Source organism: Cnephaeus nilssonii (genome assembly GCF_951640355.1).
Source record: "Cnephaeus nilssonii genome assembly, chromosome: 11".
Taxonomy (NCBI): Eukaryota; Metazoa; Chordata; class Mammalia; order Chiroptera; family Vespertilionidae; genus Cnephaeus; species Cnephaeus nilssonii.
The window spans coordinates 13,708,937-13,734,412 of NC_137082.1; the positions used below are offsets into that span (position 1 = coordinate 13,708,937).

The 25,476-nt window shown below is 42.0% G+C and overlaps 1 protein-coding gene across 3 annotated transcripts in view; it reads left to right on the forward strand.

Moving 5' to 3' along the window:
• NAPB (NSF attachment protein beta) overlaps positions 1 to 22,710 on the forward strand; it is a 40,510-nt gene extending 17,800 nt beyond the window's left edge. Inside the window, exons 4-11 of one of the 3 annotated variants that reach the window (XM_079784028.1) lie at positions 1,476 to 1,522; positions 1,667 to 1,744; positions 9,700 to 9,755; positions 9,929 to 10,013; positions 18,113 to 18,217; positions 18,878 to 18,946; positions 19,314 to 19,364; positions 20,902 to 22,710. In XM_079784028.1, the coding sequence (XP_079640154.1) occupies positions 1,476 to 1,522; positions 1,667 to 1,744; positions 9,700 to 9,755; positions 9,929 to 10,013; positions 18,113 to 18,217; positions 18,878 to 18,946; positions 19,314 to 19,364; positions 20,902 to 21,012 (602 nt within the window). In that variant the 3' untranslated portion in view covers positions 21,013 to 22,710. Of the gene's footprint in view, positions 1 to 1,475; positions 1,523 to 1,666; positions 1,745 to 9,699; positions 9,756 to 9,928; positions 10,014 to 18,112; positions 18,218 to 18,877; positions 19,271 to 19,313; positions 19,365 to 20,901 lie in introns of those variants that run through there. The other 2 variants (XM_079784027.1, XM_079784026.1) reach the window with 2 other exon arrangements.
• Positions 22,711 to 25,476: the final 2,766 nt, after the last annotated feature.

Below are 25,476 nucleotides of genomic sequence, written 5' to 3' on the forward strand. Positions count from 1 at the left end.
TAGAGGAGTGCACATTTAATCATTAAAAGCATTAATTCCTTCCCTCTCACACATGCACTGGTAGCTGTGGGGTTTCTCTTTTTTCTGTTAGCAGTCCATTTTAACATAGAAATACCAACTTTTATGATTATATCATACGGAAATAAGATATTTTCAAGGGCTTTTGTGTAGAGATTGACCATGGTTTATTTCCAAAAGTGAAAAACTGAACACAGCCTAATGAGCAATAAGATAAGAATGGTAGCCCTAGCCAGTGGACTAAAGGGTCCCGGGTTCGATTTTGGTCAAGGGCACATGCCCGGGTTGTGGGCTCGATACCTAGTAGGGGGCATGCAAGAGGCAGCTAATCAGTGATTCTCTCTCATCTTGATGTTTCCATCTCTCTTTCCCTCTCTCTTCTTCTCTGAAATCAATAAAAATATATATACTAAAAATAGAAAAAAGAAATGGTAAAGTTATAATATAGCAGTATTGTAGAACATGATGCAGTTACTACAATCCTTGATTTTAGAGAACCTTTAGTGACCTGGTCAATGTTTACATGGTAACTGAAGAACCACATGAGAATTGAGATCTCAAATTCATAATAAAGTCTGTGCACATAGAAATGCATCTAGAAAATACTGGAAATGTAAGAGTGGGTTTGAGTGGGATTATAGGTAGCTTATTTTTCTCTTTATATTTTTCTGTAGTTTTAAAGGAATGACAATGAACTCACATTTCTTACATAGTTTAGGAGGAAATTGCTTTTAACTTTTGTTCATCTACTTTCTGATTTTTTAGTTAGGCCTTTTTGCTCTGCCACCTCTTTTCTAGAAGCAATAAATCTGGAGCTGTCAGACATGTGCCAGAATTATAAACACCACCATTTTGTGATGGTGTGTTGGTTCTGAACACAGCCTAACTTTTGGAAAAATAATATACTTTATTAACACTGTCACTTACTAGATTTTTTTATTCCTTTTGTGTGTATGTTAGTACACCAAACGTTAGTATCTCTAACATTGTACAAAATGTTGACTTTACTTAAGAATTGTCTGAACAGGGACTTCAAAGTGCTTTTGATTTTGGCTGCATGAAGAGTAGTCTATTGAAGTCATCTTTCTTATAGAGAACTTTCTTCCAAAAAACATTTGCGTTTTAGCAGGTGTAAATGATCGGTGTTGATGACAGTCCCATTTGTTCGCTTTGTAATGCAACCTCTCCCCTGGATGGAGTCCTCACTCGTAGATTAAGAGTAACCGAGCCAATACCACTCTAGCTCCAGTTGTACTGCAGCTGCTGCAGACAGAGCATGCTGAGGGGGCCTGGACTTGTGTGTGATTCATGTTTGTTTCTCATTAACTAATATGCCCACCCTCTGCCCCAAACGGGACCTCCTTAATGTTCTAGTAGCAGCTAGGAGAATAGGCTCACTTGAACCCTCTTTGACTGAATGGATTTTTCATTGTTTTTCTTAAATGCCTACGCTTCAGAGGCTATCAACTGCTTAAATGCAGCCATCGACATTTACACAGACATGGTAAGACATTACCTTGCTTGAGTAACTGTGGGGTGGACTCCTTGAAATGGCTTAGAGTTGTATTTTTTTTTTATCTTGTTCCTAAACTGATGGCATTAAAATAGGTAAAACAGGACTGTAACTCTGTTTTTTGTTTTCCCCCAGGGAAGGTTTACAATCGCAGCCAAACACCACATCACTATTGCTGAGATTTATGAGACTGAACTTGTAGACATCGAGAAGGTAAGCAATGGGTCAGATTCTCATAACCTTGGTATTAAGCAGGTAGTTGACTCTTGCCTCTTCCAGCAGAGTTGAATGGAGTAGAGTGACCAGTCATGGCATGGCTACAGAGGGAAGTTTTAGGGGCTTGGTGGCTAAGGAGTAGAGAAACTGTTTTCCGGGAGTAAGTATCTGAGATGAGAGCTAGTTAAGATTTACTTGCTGTGTCTGCTTATGGGATTCATGTTAGAATCTTCATCTCTTTTGCTGAGGCTTCTGTAGCCCTGGGAAGGAAGCTTAAGTACTGTGGGCATTTACTCATCTTTATCTTCAGTCCCTGAAACCTGGGGAAGAAGGTAGGTGAACACCAACTTGGCCACATGTCTGCTTCCCTCAAGCCTGGCTTTTTAAGTGGTGGTTTATACAGGCATACCTTGGAGATATTATGGGTTTGGTTTCAAACCACCACTATGAAGTGAAAAGCACAATAAAGTGAGACACATATGTGAGTTTCCAAGTGCATATGAAAGTTATGTGTACACTATATAGCATATCCTAGTATAGCATCATTTGTTCAGCGTTGTTCCATTATAATGATGAGATTCTGTAGGAACTTACTAGTGACTCTTGTGTATATTAATCGCCATATGGTAAAATTGGTTATGTTATGTCATTTCACTTTAGGTGGTAGAACCTATCGACAACATTAAGTGAGGATTTACTGTAGCCTGTTCAGTGTGCAGTAGCATTGTGTCTATTAAAACAGTGTACATACATCCTATCTAATAATAGACAAATATGCAAATTGACCATACCTCTGACACACCCACAAGCCATGCCCACCATCCAATCAGAGCGAGTATGCAAATTAACCCAAACCAAGATGGCTACAGCCACAGAGAGCAAGGTTTCCTAGGTAACAGAGGAAGCCAAGCTTTCCGCCTGCCCTTGCCAGGCCTAAGCCTCCACTCAAGCTACAAAGTTTCAATTATAGAAGGTAAACAAATTCAAACAAATGGCGGCAGAATGGAGCTTGAGAGAGCAGGCCAGGGTTGCCGCCGGCAACAGGGGAAGCAAAGCTTTCCGCACACCCTGGCCGGGCCCACCCACTTAAGGCAACAAAGTTTCAATTATAACCCCAACACAAATGGCTTCGGGCCTCAGAGGGAGCCCCAGGCTTGGCTCTGCTCCAGGCTACAAAGTTTCAATTGTAGAAGGAAAATAAATTCCAGATACCAGGGCCTCCGCTTGCGTTGCCAGGGGGCGTGGCCCGCCTGCAAACCACCACAGGCCCCTCGCTCAGGCCACCCCACACCCCAAGGGAACCCCAACCTGATCCGGGACGCCCTTCAGGGCAAACCAGCTGGCCCCCACCCCTGTACCAGGCCTCTATCCTAGCTAATAAAAGAGTAATCTGCAGATTGATCATCACTGCAACACACAATATAGCTGCCCCCATGTGGTCAAACATCCTGCCCCCATGTAGACACAAGATGGCCACCACAAGATGGCCAGCAGGAGAGGGCAGTTGGGAGGCACCCGGCCTGCAAAGGAGGGCTGTTGAGAAGGACCAGGCCTGCAGGGGAGGGCAGTTGGAGGTGATCAACCCTGCAGGAGAGGGCAGTTAGGGGTAACCAGGCCGACAGAGGAGGGATGTTGGGGGCAAACAGGCTGGCAGCAGAGTGGTTAGGGGGTGATTAGGCTGGCAGGCAGAAGCGGTTAGGGGCAATCAGGAAGGCAGGCAGGCGAGCAGTTGGGAGCCAGCAGTCCTGGATTGTGAGAGGGATGTCCAACTGCCCGTTTAAGGATCCGACTGCCCACCGGGATCGGGCCTAAACGGGCAGTCGGACATCCCTCGATCGGTCCCAGATTGGAGAGGGTACAGGCTGGGCTGAGGGACAACCCCCTCCGTGCACGAATTTCGTGCACCGGGCCTCTAGTTAATTAATAAAAAGGTTTTATTGCTAAAAAACTATTATCTGAGCATTTGGCGAGTCCTAGTCTATTTGCTGGTTGGATGATTTTTTGATGTTGATGAAAATGCAGTATCAGCAAATGCAATAAAGCAAGGTATGCCGCTAGTAGCAGAAGAAAAGAGGAAGAAGGAAACACTTATTGAACAAATACTGTTTTCCAAACGTTGTCCTTGGTAGCATGCCATGAATTTTACCACATTTCAGCTTTATGGCTATGGAAAAACTAGGACTCAATGGTTACACTGCCTATGCTCACTCAGGCTGGAACGAGTGGAGCTTACGCAAAGCTGGCCCAGCACTCTCCTCTCTCCTGCTGTCTTCTGTTAGGGCATCTCCTGCAGGGCTGGAGTGTACCGTGGTGAGAGGAAAACACATTGGCCACACTTCAGAGGCTGCCTCAACTCAGCCTGGAGACAAATGTTTATGTAAAACTGTCCTCCTGAGTGCTGCGGATGGAACAGGTGTGAATCAGAAAGAGAAATGTAGTGGAGAGCATCACTCTCAGACTAATGAACACTAAGCAGCTGAAAGACTCCAGTTGCCTCCTATCTCGGTGGTGTGACACTCCCCGTGCCTGCCTGGCATTGGACAGTTGTCACTCTTCCTCTCCTTTGTTTTACTTCTTTCTTGGCTTCTGGACCACGTCTCCCACCTGGTTCTCTGGCCACCTCACTGAGCGCTCTCTTCTGACTCCTCAGCTGGTTCCTTTTCTTCTTCTCACCCTATAGTGTGACCCCAGAGTTGGGTCGTTGTCTTCTCTCCATCTTGCTCCCTCGGTTTTTCTATCTGTACTCACTCAGCATCACAACTTTAAGTATCGCCTGTATCCCAGGACTTGCAAATCTGTCTGCAACCTAGACCTCTATCCGAGCTTTAGATTCCTATGTCCCCATGTCTGCCAACCTCTCGACTGTAAACTCAAGGCAAACATGTGTAAGACTGAGTTCTGACCTGGCCTTCCTTTTCACCTGCTGTTCCCCCTCCAGACCACAGGCATACTTGCCTTTTCTCTTTCTCCACATCCAACCTGTGAGCAATTTCTGTGGGCACTGTCCTCAGAACTCCCAAGTCTCAGCACTTCTCACTGTCCTTTTCGAGGTGGCCTCGGTCTTGGGGAGATGAGCACTCGTGTATCATCTTGCCAGCTAAAGCCACTGCATCAGCTCCTGTCCACAGTGGTCAGAAGAGCCCTCTGGAGGCAGAAGCCTGAAGTGCTCTGTGCCATCTCTGCTGCCAGGGCCTGGGCTCGGGCAACCACTTCACCACAGGGGTTTCCTTAACATTGAGGGTGGGTAAAATGACGTATGGTGCACTCCTGTTTTCTTTCTTTATAAAAAAATTAGATGATTTGCCACACAGCTTCTGAAACCTCCATTACTCACTACTCACAGTGTTCCTGCCATTCTGCAAGCTGGCCAGTAGGTGACATCTTTTTTCATTGTTGTGTTCTTTTTAAAAAAGCCATTTAAGAGTATTACTCAGTACACACAGGGTTAGCTCATTGTGTTCTCTGATGTTTGGCCTCCTATGTTTAGAAACATTGCCTTCACGTCTCTGGTGGATCCATCAGATTTTGGTTGGTGTGTGAAGTTTATGTTTGAAAAAATCAGTGACACCAAATACACAACTACTTTATATCTGATTTCTAACAAATGAATTTCTTTCCTTTTAATATGTCGTCTGATTCATTCACAGATTTTAGCTAGTGAACAGTGAAGTTTCATAAACTCACATTACTACTTTGACTTCACGAAATAAAACATGGAACCAAATAATAAATAGGTCCTTTTTAAATGGTCCAGAGGAATTATGACTCATTTCTGTCTTAGGTCCCTAGAGGACATGATTTAGTACTGTTTGTTACTGTTACGTGTAGTGTGTCAGGTTCCCGTTAGGTCCTCTCTGGGGGTATGTGTTCTAAAAGAATTGATCCCATATTTAAAGCTGTTTTACCTACAAAGTGGACCCTTACGCTTGCACCCTGGAAATTGCATTTGCCTTAATGACGATGGTGCAGTCCTAGAAAGCCTTGTGTTTCATTTCAGGACCCATGTATTCTGTGGCACTGTGCCACTTACCCAACTCTCCCAAGGAGTCTTGTGATCCCTGTGGCATGCTACTTAACTCAGGATAATCAGCTGGGTGGTTTCTGGATTTACTCTTATGTGTGCTGTTGTTATTGGTTGCTGTGTTCTACTTCTTATATTATTGTCTTTGGGACTAGAACTTACAGTGGGCTGATTTCTAGTGTGAAAGGTTCTGCGTATGCTTTATAAGTTTCACTACCTGTTAAAACTCCAAACTAGGTGGAACGTCAAAGATAACCTGTGGCCGGCCTGTTTACTCGGAAACTTCTCTAAGCCAGTGGATAAGCTTTCCTTTCAACTTTAGTCTCTGTCAAAACTTGGGAAAACCATAATTTTTTATTATTGGCTTAATTAGCATTATTAAAAACTAAATTTAAATTTTTTCTTTTATTATAATAAACCTAGCTGAAGTTCACAGTTATAACATTTTGATGAGCCAGTATCGTTATTTAATAAGTATTAGGCTAAACCAAATTGTTGACATTGGGCCTCTTTTGTCTTTTTAACCTCCAAAACAGTTCAACCCAACTCTGTTCATTGAGTGTTGGGGTGCTGTAAGAACTGGGAAGAAACTAGCTACATTTCCTCCTTAGGAAGCGGTTATATAACTGATACTCTTTACAAAAAGATTTGGTCACGTTTCTTATGTTATCCTGTTTATTACAGTGCAAACTAGTGCTGAATACTTGAGAGAATGAGGACAATTCAAATAAAATTATTTCTGATTAATCATAAATTCATTGAAAAACTTTCCTGGGCATTCCAAACTAATCAAGATATTGGTTTAATAGTGGACCTTCATTTGAAATGCAGTTTGCATTTATTCCCTTAGTATCTGTTTACTGAGCACCTACCGTATGATAGGCATTGTGCTAGGCTTAGGGACATAATGGTGAGGAAACCATCATGAAAGCTGCCTTCACAGAGCTTATATTTTAGTGGGAAAAGATGGACATTCATCATATAATCCCACGTGTGTGCATGTGTGTATGTAACAGCTCTGACATGTGCTCCAAAGGAATATATTCTACCAGTCCTTTTCTGGATGTGTCTATATATGTACTTGTAAAGAGAGGACTATAGTGTACCTATCCTTCTATGGCTTTAAGATTTCATAAAGAACTTCCCATAGTGAATGTTCTATCCATTACTTTTAATCATAGCAAGGTAGCTCATTATACTTACCCACTTAAATTGTTCCCAGTTTTTCTCCTATCCTATATAATAAAAGCCTAATATGCAAATCAACTGTACAGCGGAACGACTGGTGACTGGTCGCTATGATGCACACTGACCACCGAGGAGCAGACGCTCAATGCAGGAGCTGCCCACAGGCCCTAGGCCAGCCAAGGCGGGTGCTAGCAGGGGCCCCTGGTCGCCCTGCAGAGGGAAGCAACCTGCGGCAGCGAGGGGCAGGGCCGGCCAGCGAATGGGCCAGTGCCACCCCTCGATCACCGATCACCCCGTTGGTCAACTCCTGCAGAGGGAGGCGACCAGCGGCAGGGGCAGGGGCGAGCAGGCGGCGCCAGGATGGCCAAGGCGGGTGCCAGCAGGGACCCCCAGATCGCCCTGCCAGTCGCCCTACAGATTGGCTCTGATCGCAGCCAGGCCTAAAGTCCCCATGCATGAATTTCATGCATCGGGACTCTAGTTTAAATAATGCTGAGAAAATTTGGTGGAGGGGAGCATATTAGTTTGGGTAGGCTAAGTGGCTGAAATAAATAGACCCAAAAACATAATCATTCACACACAGAAGTGTCTATTTTTCATATAACTGTGCAAACTCATAGGTAGAGAGTAAGCATACAGCTTTGGGGGTGGAGGGAGGGTGGTGGAAGGGATTGAGCAAAAAAGGGAAAAAAAGAAAGAACTCATGGACACAGACAACAGTATGGTGATTACCGGGGGGCGGGGAGTGGAGGTGGAAGAGGGTGTAGGAGGGTATGGTAATGGAAAAAAAGAAAAAACTGTTCAGTTTTGTCAAAAACTGCAGTCCAGACAAGGCTAATGTTGGCTCTGCCCCCTTCAGCCTGTGGCTCTGCATTCCTGGTTATAACCATTACCACCTGCAGGAAAGGGGACCATACGCTTTATGGGCCAGGTCTGTTTGCTCCCAGACAGTTCCCTGTGCCCATAACCACACCAAAGTGTTTCCTAACACAGTTCCCTAGCCTGTTATATTTTATTTGTGTGTGTTTTTTCTGTCCCTGAGCCTCTCGTAACTCAGTAGAGCTGCCTCGGAGCCATTGAACTGTAGGGCAGCACCTGTAATCTGATTTTCTCACAGGTTTCTTCCAGGTTTACTGGAAAAACCTTGAAATTTAAGGCAGGGATCTACAAATCCACCAGCTGTTTATGTATGTCTGGAAGCTAAGAATGGTTTTCTGACTCTTTAATCATTGAGGGGAAAAGCATTCATAACACAAAAATTAAATGAAACTGAAATTGTATTGTCCATGAATAAAATGTATTTGCATATAGCCACAGTCCTTCATTTATGCATCATCTGTGGTTGCTTTGTGCTACCTGAGGAGAGATATAAAGTGAAAACAGATTGTATAGTTCATAAAGCCTGTTATTATCTGGCCTGTCACAGGAAAGTGTTTCTGACCCATAATTTAAAACATTGTTCATACTTACCTCTTGCCCTTATTGTATTGACCTTTCCAGTTTTATCCTATTTCTGGACTTTGTTTCCTTTCATGAACCAGCTAATTCCTTCAGTTCTTTTTCCTTATAGAACCTGGCTAAAAATAGCACATACTATCATCTGGCCCTTTCCATAGACCTTATTTCCATAGTTTCCAGCTCCAATAGGCATGTGTGGTTTGTGTGTGTGTGTGTGTGTGTGTGTGTGTGTGTGTGTGTTTCAAATACAAGCAAAGTTTATTTAGTCACAGAGGTAGAACAAGCGAGCCCTGGAAGAAGTGAGCCAGCTGGACTGCGTGGGCTCAGGAAACAAGTTACAGAGGCAAAAAGAAGGGCCCCTGGAGCTCAGGAATAAGAAAGACAAAGAAAATGTGCCAGGAAGAAGGAGAGGCGGGAAGGCAGAAGTCTGCTTTAGAGAAGAGAGAGAGTAGGGAAAGGCACAGGTGTTCTCAAGAGGAAGAGAGAGCTTGCAGTATTTTGCCTTCTGAGTTGTCATGTGCTTGACTTCACTGAATCTATGCCCCACAGGACCAGAGCTTCTAGCTTTCCGGCCTGCACTCTTTCTTTTCCACTTGACTGTTAATTCAGCACCACACATTTTAGAGTGAAAACATGACCTTTAATCTAGATGACACTTAGGTTATTAGTGAGGATAATGTGTGCTGCTTTAGCAAACCTTAAATCTAAATTTAATAGGCTTCACATATCTCAGAAATAACAATCCAGCATAGCTGTTCTGGGTTTGGCAGTGGTGGGGCATGGGGTTTGAGGTCCATTCTGCCTTTTGTATTTAGTTAGGAACCAGGCTGACAAAAGTTCTGTCACCTTTAGCTCGTGGCTTCCATTGTCACGCTAGACTTGGCTATTGCCATGGTGGCTCATGAGAAGGGAAAAGGCCTGGAGAAGGATGCAGAGTCAGATGTATGGACCAAGCCTGGGAGTAGTTTACAGCATGTTTGTTTATATTCCATGGAAGGAATAGGTCTCATGGCTGCTCTAACTGCAGTGCAGGCTGGGGAAGTGGTGTAGCTGGGTATTTGCCATGGAGGAGGGGGATAAGAGATTTTGATGGGCAGCGAGCAGTCTGCTGCCAGGCTTCCAGAGGTGCATGCATTTTTGTGTTCCCTGAATAAAGTAGGCCAAGTTGTGAAAGGTTTACTGTTGGGATAGGTTTATTTATAAGAAAAAATACCCATATAAGTGTAGTTTTTTAAATGCAACTCTTTAAATAAGTAGTTTGAATAAGATATGTGTGTGTTTTCAGGCTATTGCACATTATGAACAATCGGCTGATTATTATAAAGGAGAAGAATCCAACAGGCAAGTATTACTTTTCTTAATATAATTAAATGGATTTTTGTTAAGTGTGATAAAAGATAAATCTTTGCTGTACTCTGTTAGCGAAGTGTATTGTACTGTACCAAATGAAAGTATACTGGGTGTCTTTTTATTTCTCTGTTTGTTGCTTACTTTGCTCTGGTTCTTGATTTCAGTTCAGCTAACAAGTGTCTGCTAAAGGTGGCAGCATATGCTGCCCAGCTTGAGCAATACCAGAAAGCCATCGAGATCTATGAGCAGGTGAGGTTACTGCTGTCTGTTCAACTTCCAGCAGAATTTACTCTGAATCTTTTTTTTTTACTTTTAAACTTAATTTTCCTTTTTATTAAGATCTAATTCACACATTATATAATTCATTCTTTTAAGGAGTACCATGTCTGTGGTGTTTAGTATATTCACAAAGGATGTGTAATCATCACCATTTCCTAATTCAAAAACATTTTTATCATCCCTAAAAGAAGCCCCATTCTCTCCTCCAGTCGCTGGAAATACTATCTATTGTCTGATTAAGTGGATTTGCTGATTGTAGGCCTTTAATATGTATGGAATCATTCAGTATGTGGCCTTTTGTGACGGGCTTCTTTCACTTAGTAAAATTTATTTTCAAGGTTCACTTATGTTATAACATGTATTAATACTTCATTCCTTTTCAAAACTGAGTAATATTCCAGTTTATCCATTTGTCAACTGATGGATATTTGGGTTATTTTCATTTAGGGGCTATCCTAGTTAATAAAAGAGTAATATGCAAATTGACCATCACTCCAACACACAAAATGGCTGCCCCCATGTGGTCAAAGATGGCCACCCCCATGTGGACACAAGATGGCCACTACAAGATGGCTGGCAGGGGAGGGCAGTTGGGGGCAACCAGGCCTGTAGGGGAGGGCAGTTAGGGGTTACTGGGCTGACAGAGGAGGGCAGTTGAGGGTGACCAGGCCTGCAGGGGAGGACAGGTGGGAGGACCAGGCCTATAGGGGAGGGCAATTGGGGGGGAACAGGCCTGCAGGGGAGGACAGTTGTGGGGGAACCAGACCTGCAGGGGAGGGCATTTGGGGGGGGAGGACCAGGCCTGCAGGAGAGGGAAATTGGGGGCAACCAGGCCTGCAGGAGAGGGCAGTTGGGGGGGGGACCAGGCCTGCAGGGGAGGGAAATTGGGGGCAACCAGGCCTGCAGGGGAGGGCAGTTGCAGCGGGGGGGACCAGGCCTGCAGGGGAGAGCAGATAGGGGTGACCAGGCCTACAGGGAAAGACAGTTGGGGGTGACCAGGCCTGCAGGGGAGGACAATTAGGGACAACCAGACCTGCAGGGGAGGGCAGTTAGGGACGACCAGGATGGCAGGGGAGGGCAGTTGGGGGCAACCAGTCTGGCAGGGGAGGGAAGTTAGGGGTTGATCAGGCTGGCAGGGTAGTGGTTAGGGGGTGATCAGGCTGGCAGGCAGAAGCAGTTAGGGGCAATCAAGCGGGCGGGCGAGCGGTTGGGAGCCAGCAGCGGTGGGATCGGGCCTAAACGGGCAGTCAGACATTCCTCGAGGGGTCCCAGATTGGAGCGAGTGCAGGCTGGGCTGAGGGATACCCCCTCCCCCCGTGTACAAATTTCGTGCACTGGGCCTCTAGTTATGAATAATGTTGCTATGAACATTTGTGTTCAAGTTTTTGTTGAAGGTATGTTTGCAGTTCTTTTGGCTATATACCTAATATTGTGATTGTTGGAACATGTGTCAACTTTTTGAGGAACTGCCAAATTGTTTTCTACAGTTGCCACACTATTTCACCATCCTATCAGCAATGTACAGTGGTTCCAGTTTTTCACATCCTCACCAATCCTTGTTGTTTTCTGTTTGCTTGTTTGAGAACCATCCTAATGAGTGTGAAGCAGTCCCTCAATGTTTCTTTGATTTTCATTTCCCTAATGATTAGTGATGTTGAGTATCTTTTTGTGTGCTTATTGGTCATTCATATATCTTCCTTGGAGAAATGTCTATTCAGTTCCTTTGTCCATTTTTGAAACAGGTTACTTGTTTCTTGGTATTGAGTTTTAGATGTTCTTTATATATTCTGGATATTAATCCCTTATTAGATAAGTGATTACAAATATTTTTCTCCTATTCTGTGGGTTGCCCTTTTACTCAGTTGTTAGTGTCCTTTGATACACTAAGTTTTAAATTTTTCTTGAGTCAAATTTTTTTTGCCTGTGTTTTTCATGTCATATCCAAGAAATTGCCAAACCCAAGGTCATGAAGCTTTCCCCCTATGTTTTATTCTAAGAGTTTTATAGTTTTAGTTCTTCAATCTATTTTAAGTTAATGTTTTGTATATGGTCTTAGTTAAGGATTCAACTGCATTCTTTTTTACCTGTAGATTTTCAGTGTTCCTACCACTACTTGTTTAATACACCATCCTTTTGCCATTGAATGGTCTTGGTACCTTGTTGAAAATTGACCAATATACAAAGGTTTATTTCTGGGCTCTCTGTTCTAATCCATTGATTTTATGTCTGTCTTTATGCCAATATCACACTGTTAGATTACTGTAGCTTTGAAGTAAATTTTGAAGTCTGGAAATGTGAGAGTCTGCCAAGGAACTTTGTTTGTTTGTTTATCCTTACCCAAGGATTATTTTTCCATTGATTTTTTTAGAGATAGTAGAAGGGAGGGAAAGGGGAAGAGAGAGAGAAATATTGATGTGAAAGATACATTGATTAGTTGCCCTCTGCATGTGCACCCAGCCAGGGCAGGGAAAGAACCTGCAACCCAGGTATGTGCCCTTGACTGGAAATCGAACCCGCAACCTTTCTTCGGTGTGCAGGACAACCCTCTAAGCACTGAGCCACACCAGGCAGGGCCAACTTCTTCTGTAAAAATTGCTTTGACTGTTTGGAGTTCTTGCATTTCCATATGAGTTTTAGGATCAGCTTGTCAATCTCTGCTAAGAAGTCAACTAGAATTTTGATGGGGATTGCATTGAATCTATAGACCAATTTGGAAAATGTTGTCATCAAGTCTTATAGTCTGTGAACACAAGGTGCCTTTCCATTTATTTAGATCTTTAATTTTGTTCAGTGTTTTATAGTTTTCAGTGTGCAAGTCTTGCACTTCTTTGGTTAAACATACTCCTAAGTATTTTATTCTTTTTGACACTATTATAAATGGAATTATTTTCTTAATTTCCTTTTCAGATTATTAAATGTTAGTTTTATGTACTGCAACCTTGCTGAACTTATTAGCTCTAATTTTTGTTTTGTGGATTTTTTTATATACAAAATCATGTCATCTGCAATAGCGATAGTTTCATAACTTCTCCAATCTGAATGCCCTTTATTTCGTTTTCTTGTCATTTGTCCTGGTTAGAAGTTCCAGTACAATGTTAAATAGAAGTAGCAAGGGCAGACATCCTCACCTTGTTCCCATCTTACGAAGAAAGCTTTCGGCTTTTCACCATTAAGTATATTGATAGCTGTGGGTTTCTTAATAGATGTCCTTTATTAGTTTGAGGAAGTTCTCTTTTCTTCCTACTTTAACTGTTTTTATCATCAAAGGGTATTGGCTTTTGTCAAGTGCTTTTTCTGCATCTATTGAAAGGATCAGGTGTTTTTTGTCCTTTAAGTCCACTAAGATAGTATATTTCATTGATTTTTATATTCTGAACCAACCTTATATTCCTGGGACAAATCTTACTTGGTCATTGCAACGTTTAGGGGACTCCAAGAACATCTTCAGGTTTAATAATTCTCTAGGATTCATAGAACTCAATGAAAGGTGTTATACTCACAGTTATGTTTTATTATAAAAAGGATACACATTAAACTCAGCTAAAGTAAGAGGTGCATGCCATACGGTAGGGTCCAGAGTTCCAAGTCTGTAACTTTCTGTTGTCCTCCCCCTGTAGAGTTGTATAGACAGCACTTACTTCACTTAACAATATGTGAAAATATGCGTAGAGTATTGACAAGAACGGAAGCTCACTGAATGTAGTGTCTGAAGATTTTACTGGGGCTCAGTCATGTAGATGTGGTTGACTCTTTATCAGGCAGGACATTCCAAGGGTTTAGAAATTACCACCCAGGAGTCATGGACAAAAGCCAGACCTCACTTTAGACAAATTAATCCTTAACTGTATAGTCATGTAATCCTTTTTGTAAGTTGCCAAAATTATTTTGCTAATATTTTGTTGAGGATTTTGCATTTGTATTCATAAGGGATACTGATCTTTAATTTTTTTTTTTTTCTTGTGATGTGTTTGTCTGGTTTTGGTAGCAAAGTAATACTGGCCTCATAGAATAAGTTGGGAAGTTTAAGTGTTTGGAGATTTTTCTGTTATCTTTTTGTTGTTGAATTCTAGTTTGATTTCACTGTTGTTGGAAAACACTCTCTGGTTTCAATTTTTATAACTTTGTCAGGGTTGGTTTTATAGCCCAGAATATGGTCTTTCTTGGCATATGTTCTGTAGTTCTGCTGTTCCTGGGTGGCATGTTCTATGAATGTTAATTAGATTTCCTTGGTTGATGGTGTTGAGTTCTATATACTTGCTAATTTTCCTTTCTAGAGCTATCCATTGATGAGCTTGGAGTGTTGAAGTCTGCAACTATTATTGTGGGTTTCTGTATCTCTCCTTTCATTTCTGTCGGTCTGCTCTGTTGCTTGCTGCATACATGTTTAGGATTGCTGTCTTCTTGGTGGGTTGACACTTTTATCATTATACAGAGTGAGGCAAAAGTAGGTTTATAGTTGTGAGTATGCAAAACACAGAATTTATTCTTGTAATACTCTTTATTAATTATTGTATTATTTTCCATACGAACAACTGTATATCTACTTTTGCCCCTTCCTGTATAGTATAATTGTCTTTGCTCTGGAGTCTACTTTGTTTGATATTAATACAGCCTTTCCTGCTTTCTTTTGATTAATGTTTATATATGTCTTTTTGCATCCTTTTTCTTTTGACCTGCCTATCCTATTTAATAAAGAGGGAATATGCTAATGACCATCATCCCCTCACAAGATGGTGGCATCCAAGCCAATAAAGAGGGGATATGCTAATTGACTGCCAAGCCCTCACAAGATGGCAGCACCCACAGCCACAAGATGGTGGCATCCAGTCCCCTCAGCCCCGCCTCATCCAGCCGGAGTTCCCTCAGCCCAACAGGGGAAGGCAGTTGGGGGTGATTGGGCTGGCAGGGGAGGGCAGTTGGAGGCGATGGGGCCGGCAGGGGAGGGCAGTTGGGGACAATCATGCCGGCAGGGGAGCAGTTAGGCATCAATCAGGCCCGCAGGGGAGTGGTTAGGGGACTATCAGGCTGGCAGGCAGAGTGGTTAGGGGCAATCAGGAAGGCAGGCAGGTGAGCAGTTAGGAGCCAGCAGTCCTGAATTGTGAGAGGGATGTCCCAGATTGGAGAGGGTGCAGGCTGGGCTGAGGGACACCCCCCCCCCCGCCTTCCCATGCATGAATTTCGTGCACCAGGCCTCTTGTATCATTATAATTGAAGTGAGTTTCTTACGGACAGTTTATTGTTAGGTCATGCTTTTTAATTCACTTTGCTAATTAGCATATTTAGACAACATTTATTATAATTATTGTTATATTAGGGCTTACGTTTACCATTTTATATTTGTTTTCTATTTATGTTATTTTACATTTCTCTGTTTTCTATTTTCCTGCCTTCCAGTGGGTGACTTATCTGTAGTGTTATTGAGTATGGCTTTTTTAGTGATTACATCTAGCAGTTACATTTGTATAACTTATCATAGTCTAATGGGGACTTCATTTTGTTACTTCCAGTGAAATATAGAAATTTTACCTTTCTTTTTACTCTCTGTTCAATATATAACTGTCTTAAATGTTTTCTTTACATACTTTTATAACCACTGTTTTGCTTCAACCATCAAACATAATTTAGACAACTCAAGAGAAGAAAAGCTCATTGTATTCACCACATTTTGTTTGCTGTGTTCTTGCTTCCTTCCTGATGTTTTGAGATTCAGTCTTTTATTGTTTCCTTTCTGCTTAAAGAATATCCTTTTACCATTCTTTTAGGGTAAGTCTGTTGGCAACATACATTTTTGTTTTCCTTTATCTGGGAATGTTTGATTTTCTTTTCCTTCCTGAAGCATATTTTCCTTGGGTATACAGTTCTGGGTTGATGTTTTGTTTTGTTTTGGTACTTGAAAAAGTGCCACTTATGGCCACTGTGGTTTCTGGTAAAAAGTTGGCTGTTATTCACATTGATTTCCTCTGTAAATAAGAGGTTATTTTTCTCAGGCTGCTTTCAATTTTTTTTCTTTAACTTTTAGTTTTCAGAAGTTAATGTGGTGTGGCATAGATAGCTTTGTTTTTATCCTGTTTGGGTTTTACTAAACTTCTTGAATCTGTAGGCTCTTGCTTCTTGCCAAATTTGGGGAAATTTTAGCCATTATTTCTTATAATATATTTTTAGCTGCTCTCTTTTTCTCCTCCCCTTCCAGGTCTCAGAGGATCCTAACGTTAGACCTCATTTCATGGTCACGTAGGTCCCTGATGGTTTGTTCATTGTTTTTTGTTGTTTGTTTTTTGTTTTTCCGTTTGTCTTCTCTCTGTTGTTGAGACTAATTTCTAATGTTCTTTCATCAGTTTGTTGATTCTTTCATCTCTCCCATTTATTCTGCTGTTGAGCCAATCTACTTTTTATGTGGTTTTGTGTTTTTCGGTTCCGAGATTTCCTTTTGGTTCTTCTTTATGTCTTCTGGGATTTTTTGTTGTGAATTTCTTTTTTGTTGATGTTGATTTTGCTTTCTGTTTTTTGTTTTGTTTTGTTTTACTTTCAAGTGTTTTTGTGTTACTATTTTGAAGCATTTTTATGAGGGCTCTTTCAAAACCTTTGTTATATAATACTAACATTTCTGCCATCTAAGAGCTGTCATCTGTTGGTTATCTTTTTTCATTCAGCTTAAGATCTTTCTCTTTTTTTGTATGGCGAGTAAGTTTCCATTGAAAACTGAGCATTTTTACCCTAACCCTAACCCTATTACTTAAACCTTCTCTGTCAGCTGGCTTTCTGTGGCATTGCTCTGGCTGGGGAAGGGTGTGTTGCCTCATTACTGCCAGGTGGAGGGTTCCCACTGGCCTCCATTGACATCTGGGGGTAGGCCCTCGTTTCATTCCAGCTCCTGCTTGCTGTCCACCACCTCTATGGTGGGGTTGTCTTTGTTATTGCCAGGTGATGGTGAAAGTCGTAACCCTCCACTAGGCCTCTTCTGAAACCATGCCTGCTGGGAGATGAGAATACCAGGTTCTGCTGGGCAGATGGAATCCAGGCTGCCTGTGTGGGCTGCACTGCCTCAGCTGCAGGGGAGAGGGTGGGCTCATTACTAGCTGGCGGGGATGAAGGCTGCTCCCTTCTTGGCCTTCTCTCAAGTCACCTTGGCAGGAATGTTGGGCTCCTCTTTGCAGTCTCGAAAGGATGGACATCTTGATTTCCTCTTTGGCCTTTGATGATGTGAGTGAGGTTAAGGCCACAGTTTTCTTGTGGTATTTGGCTAGAATAGAGCAGTTATTGTCTAGATATTTTCTGTCTTAGTATGCTAACCTGCCTCTTCCCTAGTCCTTTGGCTAGAGACAGGAAACTTTTGTCTAGTCTTTTTTTTTTTTTTTTTTCTGTATCCAATGACTTTAATGCCAGCTTTTTCTGTAAAAAGTCAGGAATATATGAAAGAAAAAGAAAACCCAGGGGATTCATTGTCATGTTTTCCATTGTGTCTCAAGGTCCCTATCAGTCTTCAGTTTTCTCTTCGCCTTTCAGTTTTACATTTGTTTCATATAAAATGACGGGGGCTTTAGTCATACTTAGGAAGAATAGAGGAAAGGATGTCTGTTCCATCTTCCTACAGGTCACAGTCTTCTGAGTTCATTTTTAAGTGGTTAGCATTTTATGTGTTAAATGTTATTTCTTCTAGTAAAATTTTCTAGTTATAATATTGGATTAAAAGAATGTATTTCATAGCTAAACTAACATAAGATACAGAATTATTTCTAAAGGCAATAGATGATAGTTTGCCTAATGTAAGAAACCTGACTTTTAAAAAAATAATATATTATGTATGACACATAGACATGGACAACAATGTAGTGATAGCCAGATAGAAAGGGGGGTGTGGGGAGGAGAAAGTAGACAAAGGGGGATAAACTGGGCGGAAAGAGACTTGACTTCGGGTGGTGAGCGCATCATGCGCTATGCAGATGATGTTTTATTGAGCTGTTCACTTGAAACCTGTATGGTTTTATTAACCAATGTTACCCCAATAAATTCAATTTTTTTAAAAAGCAAAAAAACCAAACCTTCTACATCTAACTGCTTTCTGTGCCTAGGTTGGGGCAAACACCATGGATAATCCTCTGTTGAAGTACAGTGCAAAGGATTACTTCTTTAAAGCAGCCCTCTGCCACTTCATAGTCGATGAGTTGAATGCCAAGGTATGGTCAGTCCTTCAGTACTCGTGTTCTGATGCACACGACCCATGAGAGCGGGCCTTACTCCGGTACTCTTGTTGTTCTTGATATCACTTGGTTTGGGTGATATTCGTTAGTTGCAAGACTAAACTGGGTACCTTAAATATATATATATAAGACACCTGTTTATGTGTTTTAAGAATTAGATTTGGTTTACAACATCTCTACAGCAACCTAATTCTGGAAAATTGGTTTAGAAATAGATTCTTAACTGAAATTGAAAATCAAAATAGATAGGATTCCTGTGATTTTGATGAATTTAACACATACTTATACAGTTAAATAGGATATAGATGAATCTTATTGAAGCTAATAGAATGTTCAGCCCTAGGTGGTTTGGCTCAGTGGATAGAGCGTCGGCCTGCGGACCAAAGGGTCCTAGATTTAATTCTGGTCAAGGGCACGTGCCTGGGTTTGCAGGCTCTATCCCCAGTAGGGGGCGTGCAGGAGGCAGCCAATCAATGATTCTCTGTCATTATTGATGTTTCTAGCTCTCTCTCTCCCTTCCTCTCTGAAATCAATAAAAATATATTTAAAAAATAAAAACATTTTTAAAAAGAATGTTCAAAGCTTTGTTTCCTGGTTTAGTGAGTCAGACATTAACCAGTGTTTTTTCTCTCTCAGCTTGCTCTTGAGAAATATGAGGAAATGTTTCCAGCATTTACTGATTCAAGAGAATGTAAATTATTGAAAGTAAGTAATATTAGGACTTTGAAGAAAAAGCCTTTGCTGTCAGGTGGAACTGGGTGTGAAGTGAAGGATAAATCTGCGCAGTCTGCGGAAGAGCCTTTCCTACTTTTGCATATTAGGTTTCAAATGCCACTGAGAGTCAGGGACACAGCGTTGTGTTCTGCAGGCAATTCAGATATGTTAGCACAAACACTGGACCCAGGGCTTGGGGTAATTCTTTATTTGTACTTGAATATTTCTCCAATTTTATAAAGTATTTGCAACATCAATTAATGTGATACTAAGGCTACTTCTGTGTTTAAAGTATCTCTATTCACAGATGGAACTTTCTTAGCCTACCAAACTCATTTTTCCATATTTATGTTACTAGAAACTTCTAGAAGCTCATGAAGAACAGAACAGTGAAGCTTACACTGAAGCAGTAAGTTATGTCTTTGAAATATAATACATACTTCGAAGGTTTATTACAGAAACTTTTTCTTCTTTTCATTTTGTAATGTGAACATTTATTTGAACACTAGCGTTCCCGTTGCAGGAAGATTCCTGCAATAGGGCTTCCTGCTGCACTCTATCCCGCCCCTCCTGCTTTCCTCCCTTCTCCACTAGCCCGCCTGCTCTCCTTCCTTCTCCTCTGCCCCGCCTGCTCTCCTTCCTTCTCCCCCAGCCCCGCCTGCGCTCCTTCCTTCTCCACCAGCCCCGCCTGCTCTCCTTCCTTCTCCCCCAGCCCCGCCTGCTCTCCTTCCTTCTCCCCCCACCCTGCCTGCGCTCCTTCCTTCTCCGCCAGCCCCGCCTTCTCTGCCAACCCACCTGCGCTCCTTCCTTCTCCACCAGCCCTGCCTGCTCTCCTTCCTTCTCCCCCGGCCCTGCCTGCACTCCTCCCTTCTCCTCCACCCCGCTTGCTTGCTTCTCCGCAGCTTTGCTCCCTTCTGCAGCTCTTGGCTTCTTTCTACGCTGTCTTGATATGCAAATTAACCGCCATCTTGGTGGGATAATTTGCATACTCGCCCTGATTGGCTGGTGGGTGTGGCTTGGCTGGTGGGCATGGCTTGGGTGTAGCAAAGGTACGGTCAATTTGCATATTTGTCTATTATTAGGTAGGATTATTCCAGTATACCTAATTGTATTTTCCAATGGTCATGTTTTTTTATATCCCGCAAACCTATACAATTATATTGTTTCATTAGCCATGGTAAATTTAACTATAAGGCAAATTCAAGAAAAAAAAAATCATATACTGTTATAATTTGCTGTTTGAATGTTTTCTTTTGAAAATAATATGCTCCATAAATAAGTGTAAAGTAAAATCAGTTCAGTACAATTTAAAATATAAAAACAAAGCAGTCAGAGTTTCCTATATTCCTGGCATAACATAAATGGAAGATTTTTTCTTTATATTTATCTTCTGTTTTCCCATCTTTTGCCATCTTATGTTTAGAGTCAAACAAGTTTCTCAGTATCTGCTATTAATATATTTATCATGGCTTTTGCTGCAAAACCATTTACATCCTATTGACGTCTTATTCTTTATTAATGTGTTGCAATGAGTTAAAGGAAACTTGCTTCCATACATCTTGTCTCTACAAATACCTTTTTTCTTGTTCAGTGAGTATTGGAGCACTGTTAATTTTCCATGTTCCCTTCTAAGTCTTATACAACGGTCTAATTTCCTTTGTCATATTAATTGTGCTTTTTTTTCCCAATTATAAAGGCTGTTAGGGATTTTTGTCATCACATGTTATATACAGACCAATATAAAAGGCACAGAAACTTGTTAATAACTCCATCAAAATAGGCAGAGAATAATGAAAAAATAAACAATTTTTAATGACTGTTATGAACTGGAATGAATAATTTTAAATGAAGAAAGTTGGTTGATTATCACTATTTAAATTTAAACAGCTGCTTTATTTCAATTGCATTTCCATAGACTAATTCCTGTTCCTCTAACCTTAAACTAGGTGAAGGAATTTGACTCAATATCTCGCTTGGATCAGTGGCTTACTACCATGTTGCTTCGTATCAAAAAGTCCATCCAAGGGGATGGAGAAGGAGACGGAGACCTAAAGTGAAACATTTATATGTCTTTGTGGCATGCAGCTAACTCCTTTTTAGTTCCTCTTAGGGCCAAGTGATCTTTATGGGATGCCCATTTAATGGCTTAGTTTTGTTGCACATGAACTAAACGATGCGTGTGTGTTTGCCGTGTTTATATCACTGTTAAGCAAATGGATAAAAGAATCTTCTGTGCATATTGTGGGTGTGAGTGGCTTTTTCATGCTTGCCAGAGTCCCCAGAGTTTTCTGAGTACTACTTCAGAATTTTATTCTTGTTTGATATTTGCAGAGTCATGTTTAATTTTGCCACATATTCTGTCCTTTTTCTTGGACTTGAGTATCTAACCCAATTTGCTCTAATCGATGCTTTGCATACTCTCTGTAAATTTGCATCTGGATGTATTCTCTAAATGTATGTATTTAGTTTAGGGTGGTTGTTAGGAATCAGTTGATGACTTTCTTTATTATAAGTTTGTTGTTGTTATCTTGTGATTTTTGATGATACTAATGACCAGTTTCTGCTTTTGATATTGTTCCCTATGCTAACATGCATGTGAAAATTCAGAACCCAGGTCTGCCTGCATCTCTTACACTTGCTTATGTGTGTGGATGAATGTCAAGGTGGGTTTGACTGCTTTGTATTTACACACACACACACACACACACACACACACACACACACACACAAACACACACACAAATATATAAGATCTGTGAGAAATGGAAATTTTCCTTTTCCTAGACCTGGTTTCCACTTTTAGTTGGCGGGGAAATCCTTTTCTTTATATTCACACTAGAGGCCCGGTACACGAAATTCGTGCACAGGGCGGGGGTGTTCCTTAGCCTAGCCTGCACCCTCTGCATTATGGGGCCCCGAGAGAGATGTCCGACTGCCCGTTGAACGGGCCTAAACGGGCAGTCGGACATCCCTCTCACAATCCAGGACTGCTGGCTCCCAACTGCTCGCCTGCCTGCCTTCCTGATTGCCCCTAACCGCTTCTGACTGCCAGCCTGATCACCCCCTAACCACTCTGCTGCCAGCCTGATTGATGCCTAACTGCTCCCCTGCAGGCCTGGTCACCCCTAACTGCCCTCCCCTGCAGGCCTGGTCACCCCTAACTGCCCTTCCCTGCAGGCCTGGTTGCCCCCAACTTCCCTCCTCTGCTGGCCTGGTCACCCCTAACTGCCCTCCCCTGCAGGCTTGATCGCCCCCAACTGCCCTCCCTTTCAGGCCTGGTCCCTCGCAACTGCCCTCCCCTGCTGGCCATCTTGTGGCGGCCATCTTGTGTCCACATGGGGGAAGCCATTTTTGAGCACATGGGGGCAGCCATCTTGTGTGTTGGAGTGATGGTCATTTGCAATTACTCTTTTATTAGATAGGATAGAGGCCTGGTGCATGGGTGGGGGCCCGCTGGTTTGCCCTGAAGGGTGTCCTGGATCAGGATGGGGGTTCCGTTGGGGCGTGGGGCAGCCTGGGCAAGGGGCCTGTGGTGGTGTGCAGGCGGCCACACCCCCTGGCAACCCAAGTGGAGGCCCTGGTATCTGGGATTTATTTATCTTCTATAATTGAAACTTTGTAGCCTTGAGTGGAGGCCTAGGCTGGCCAGGGTGTGCGGAAAGCTTGGCTTCCTCCATTACCAGGGAAATCCAAGCCTCCTGCTCACTCTGTGGCTGCAGCCATCTTGGTTGGGTTAATTTGCATACTCACCTGATTGGCTGGTGGGCGTGGCTTGTGGTGTAGTGGAGTGATGGTTAATTTGCATATTGCTCTTTTATTAGATAGGGTAAAGGTGTTGTAACTGGCACACCCCTTCTCTTTACTTTCATGGTCATATTCTTTCCCATATTGAGATGCCTGCCTTGATGCCACAGTCATGCACATCCTCATTAGGGCCCAGAGATTAGAAGTCAAAGCTTGAGAAAGGGTTTCAGTAACTTTATTCATTTATTGACCATGATGGGTTAGGTAGGGTATATATATTGTACAGAGGTTTACTATATGCCTCCAACTAGCTTCTCAGGAGACTGTATTTTCTTCTTAGCTGATGGGATTGTTTTAGCTTTTGTATTTGAACTTTGAATTCTATCCTTTTGTGTTACATGATAAGTGCTCTATTAACCTTTTGCACTCAGATGTCGAGTGTGACTCGACATGGTTAGCATCGGTAGCAGGAATCGAGAAAAAAGCAAGCGAGTGCAAAGGGTTAATTTATGAACTTGACCCCTACCCATTATGTTACATGCTGACATTGTATGTTAGACGTGGTCTTGTTTTTTGAATCTCCTCTGTACATATTTTTTTCTTGTTAATCCTCACCCAAGGATATTTTTTTCCATTGATTTTTTTTTTTAGAGAGAGTGAATGGGAGGGGTGGGAGGAGAGAAACATCAATGTGAGAAAGACACATCAATTGGTTGCTTCCTACACGTGATCCAACCAGAGCCCGGGATCAAACCTGCTATCCAGGTATGTGCTCTAGACCAGGAATCGAACCCGTGACTCTTTGGTGCGCTCTAACCACTGGGTGAAACTGGCCAGAGCTCCTCTGTGCCTATTTTTAGGCTTAAATGATTTACGTTTGATGTGCATTTGTTGCCATATATAGCCTGTGTTTTTTTCTAACTTGTGCTGCTCTCATTAATGTCAGGTAATGAAATTTCCCATGTTATGTTAGATAGTAACTAGTATTTAAATGTTTTCATTTTGGGGTGGCCCACAACTGGAATTAATAGGCTTTGTTGGATAGAAGTAGAGTGTGCCCAGACAAAGAGCTCAGTGAGGAAGAAGGTTTGGGGATGATGAACGGGTTAATCTGGGGTGAAGGAGAAAGTAGCAGAAAAAGAAAAGGGCAGCTGAGGCCCAGCTGTGGAGGCTGTTTCTCAGGTGGCTGTGAGGATTCCTGGCTGTACTTGAGAGTGATGTGTGCAAGGTGGGCTGATGGAGAGAAAGGTGTCGTACTATCCTCTGAAGGCAGAGGGAATGGACCAGAAGACACGGGCACTCTGGCGATGGGCCCCGGAATCTGATAAGGATTTATTTTTTCCTTCGAAAGTCAGGGATTCTTAAAAGAAAGCTGGCTATCACAGTATAGATTTGGAACGTAGCTTGTTTGGTACTTGATTTCCTGTTGGACTCTCTTATGAAAATATTATAGAAAATATTATAGGGGTTTTGTTGCTTTATCTAATATATTCCACAACCATCCAACTGTGCTTTTGTAACAAGCTTTTTTCCAGATGCACTTTGTGAAAGTGAGGCGTGGGGAGTGCTTTTGCAGCCCGTGTCCTCTGGCCATAGGTCTGCCCATCTGGAGAGCATGTAAATCCCAGCCAATCAACATGCTTCTTCCATCACTAGTTTAGAAAGTGTGTTTCTACTCTTTAAAAGAGCCTTCTGGTCTGACCACTTAAAAGTAAAAACTAAATGCTTTGTTTTAAGGCAGTTCCATTTAGCTTTATTTTTTAAAAACCATACCCACCTGAAAAAGAGGTATGGTTTTTAGAAAATAATATTGGTAACATTTTGTGATGTCAGAGACTTGCTCTTTTGAAATAAACAATGGTATCAGTGCCTGAGTTAAGAATTTTTCAATATTTCACATGAAAGAGTAAAAATAACTGTGATGACTAGAACAGACTTACTAGTAGGTGAAAGGAAAAGGAGAGGGAGAAAACCCCATCAACAGTATCCAAACTTCCTTCCTTGAAATGTTCCATTGTTGAATGTAGGGTAGTGCTGTGACACAGAGGCCCAAGGTATGTTCTCAGGATCTAGAGAATGTTATTTATGAACAAAATGTAATGACTGTTATGTTATAGTTCTCGTATTTTAGCAAATCTGGGGTTAGTTTATAGCCAAAATCAGCGGTGGCAACGTTTTTATAGCTTGTGCGAGTTCCTTTTTTAATTAATGATTTGAAAACAGTATTTTTGCAGTTGTGACTGTGTGCGATGTCACTATAACCACAGTGTGTGCATTTATTGTTTCCTCTGATGCTGTGCATTTAAAATATTCAAATGCAAACCTCTGTGGCTTCCTTTGGAGGGTTTGGCAGCACAGCATGCTGCCCGTGACCCACCACTAGTGGCGTGCGTGCAGGGTCCTGCCTGGGAAGTTCTGAGTCGGTCACTGGTATTCTCCGGTGGAGGATTGTATTATGGAAACTAACCATAAATCTACCGTAGCAGAAAAGTGTATGTATGTTTTATGTGAACTTGTACAGTAAATAAAGTGGAAATTATGAGTAATATTTTTGACAGGTCTTTCCTACCTAAATCTACACAAATCACAAGTAGCTTCCTTTTCTTGAACTTGTTCCTATTAAGTTGAAGACAGTGAACATTAATATTCTCTAGGCTCTTTATATATCCATTGAAATATAAGTTTGACTATGTTAAAATCTCTAAATTCAGGGCACTGTAGTGGTTTTGGAAGCTGAGGATTTACAAAAGAAGCCCTGGTTTTAGTCTGTTCATACA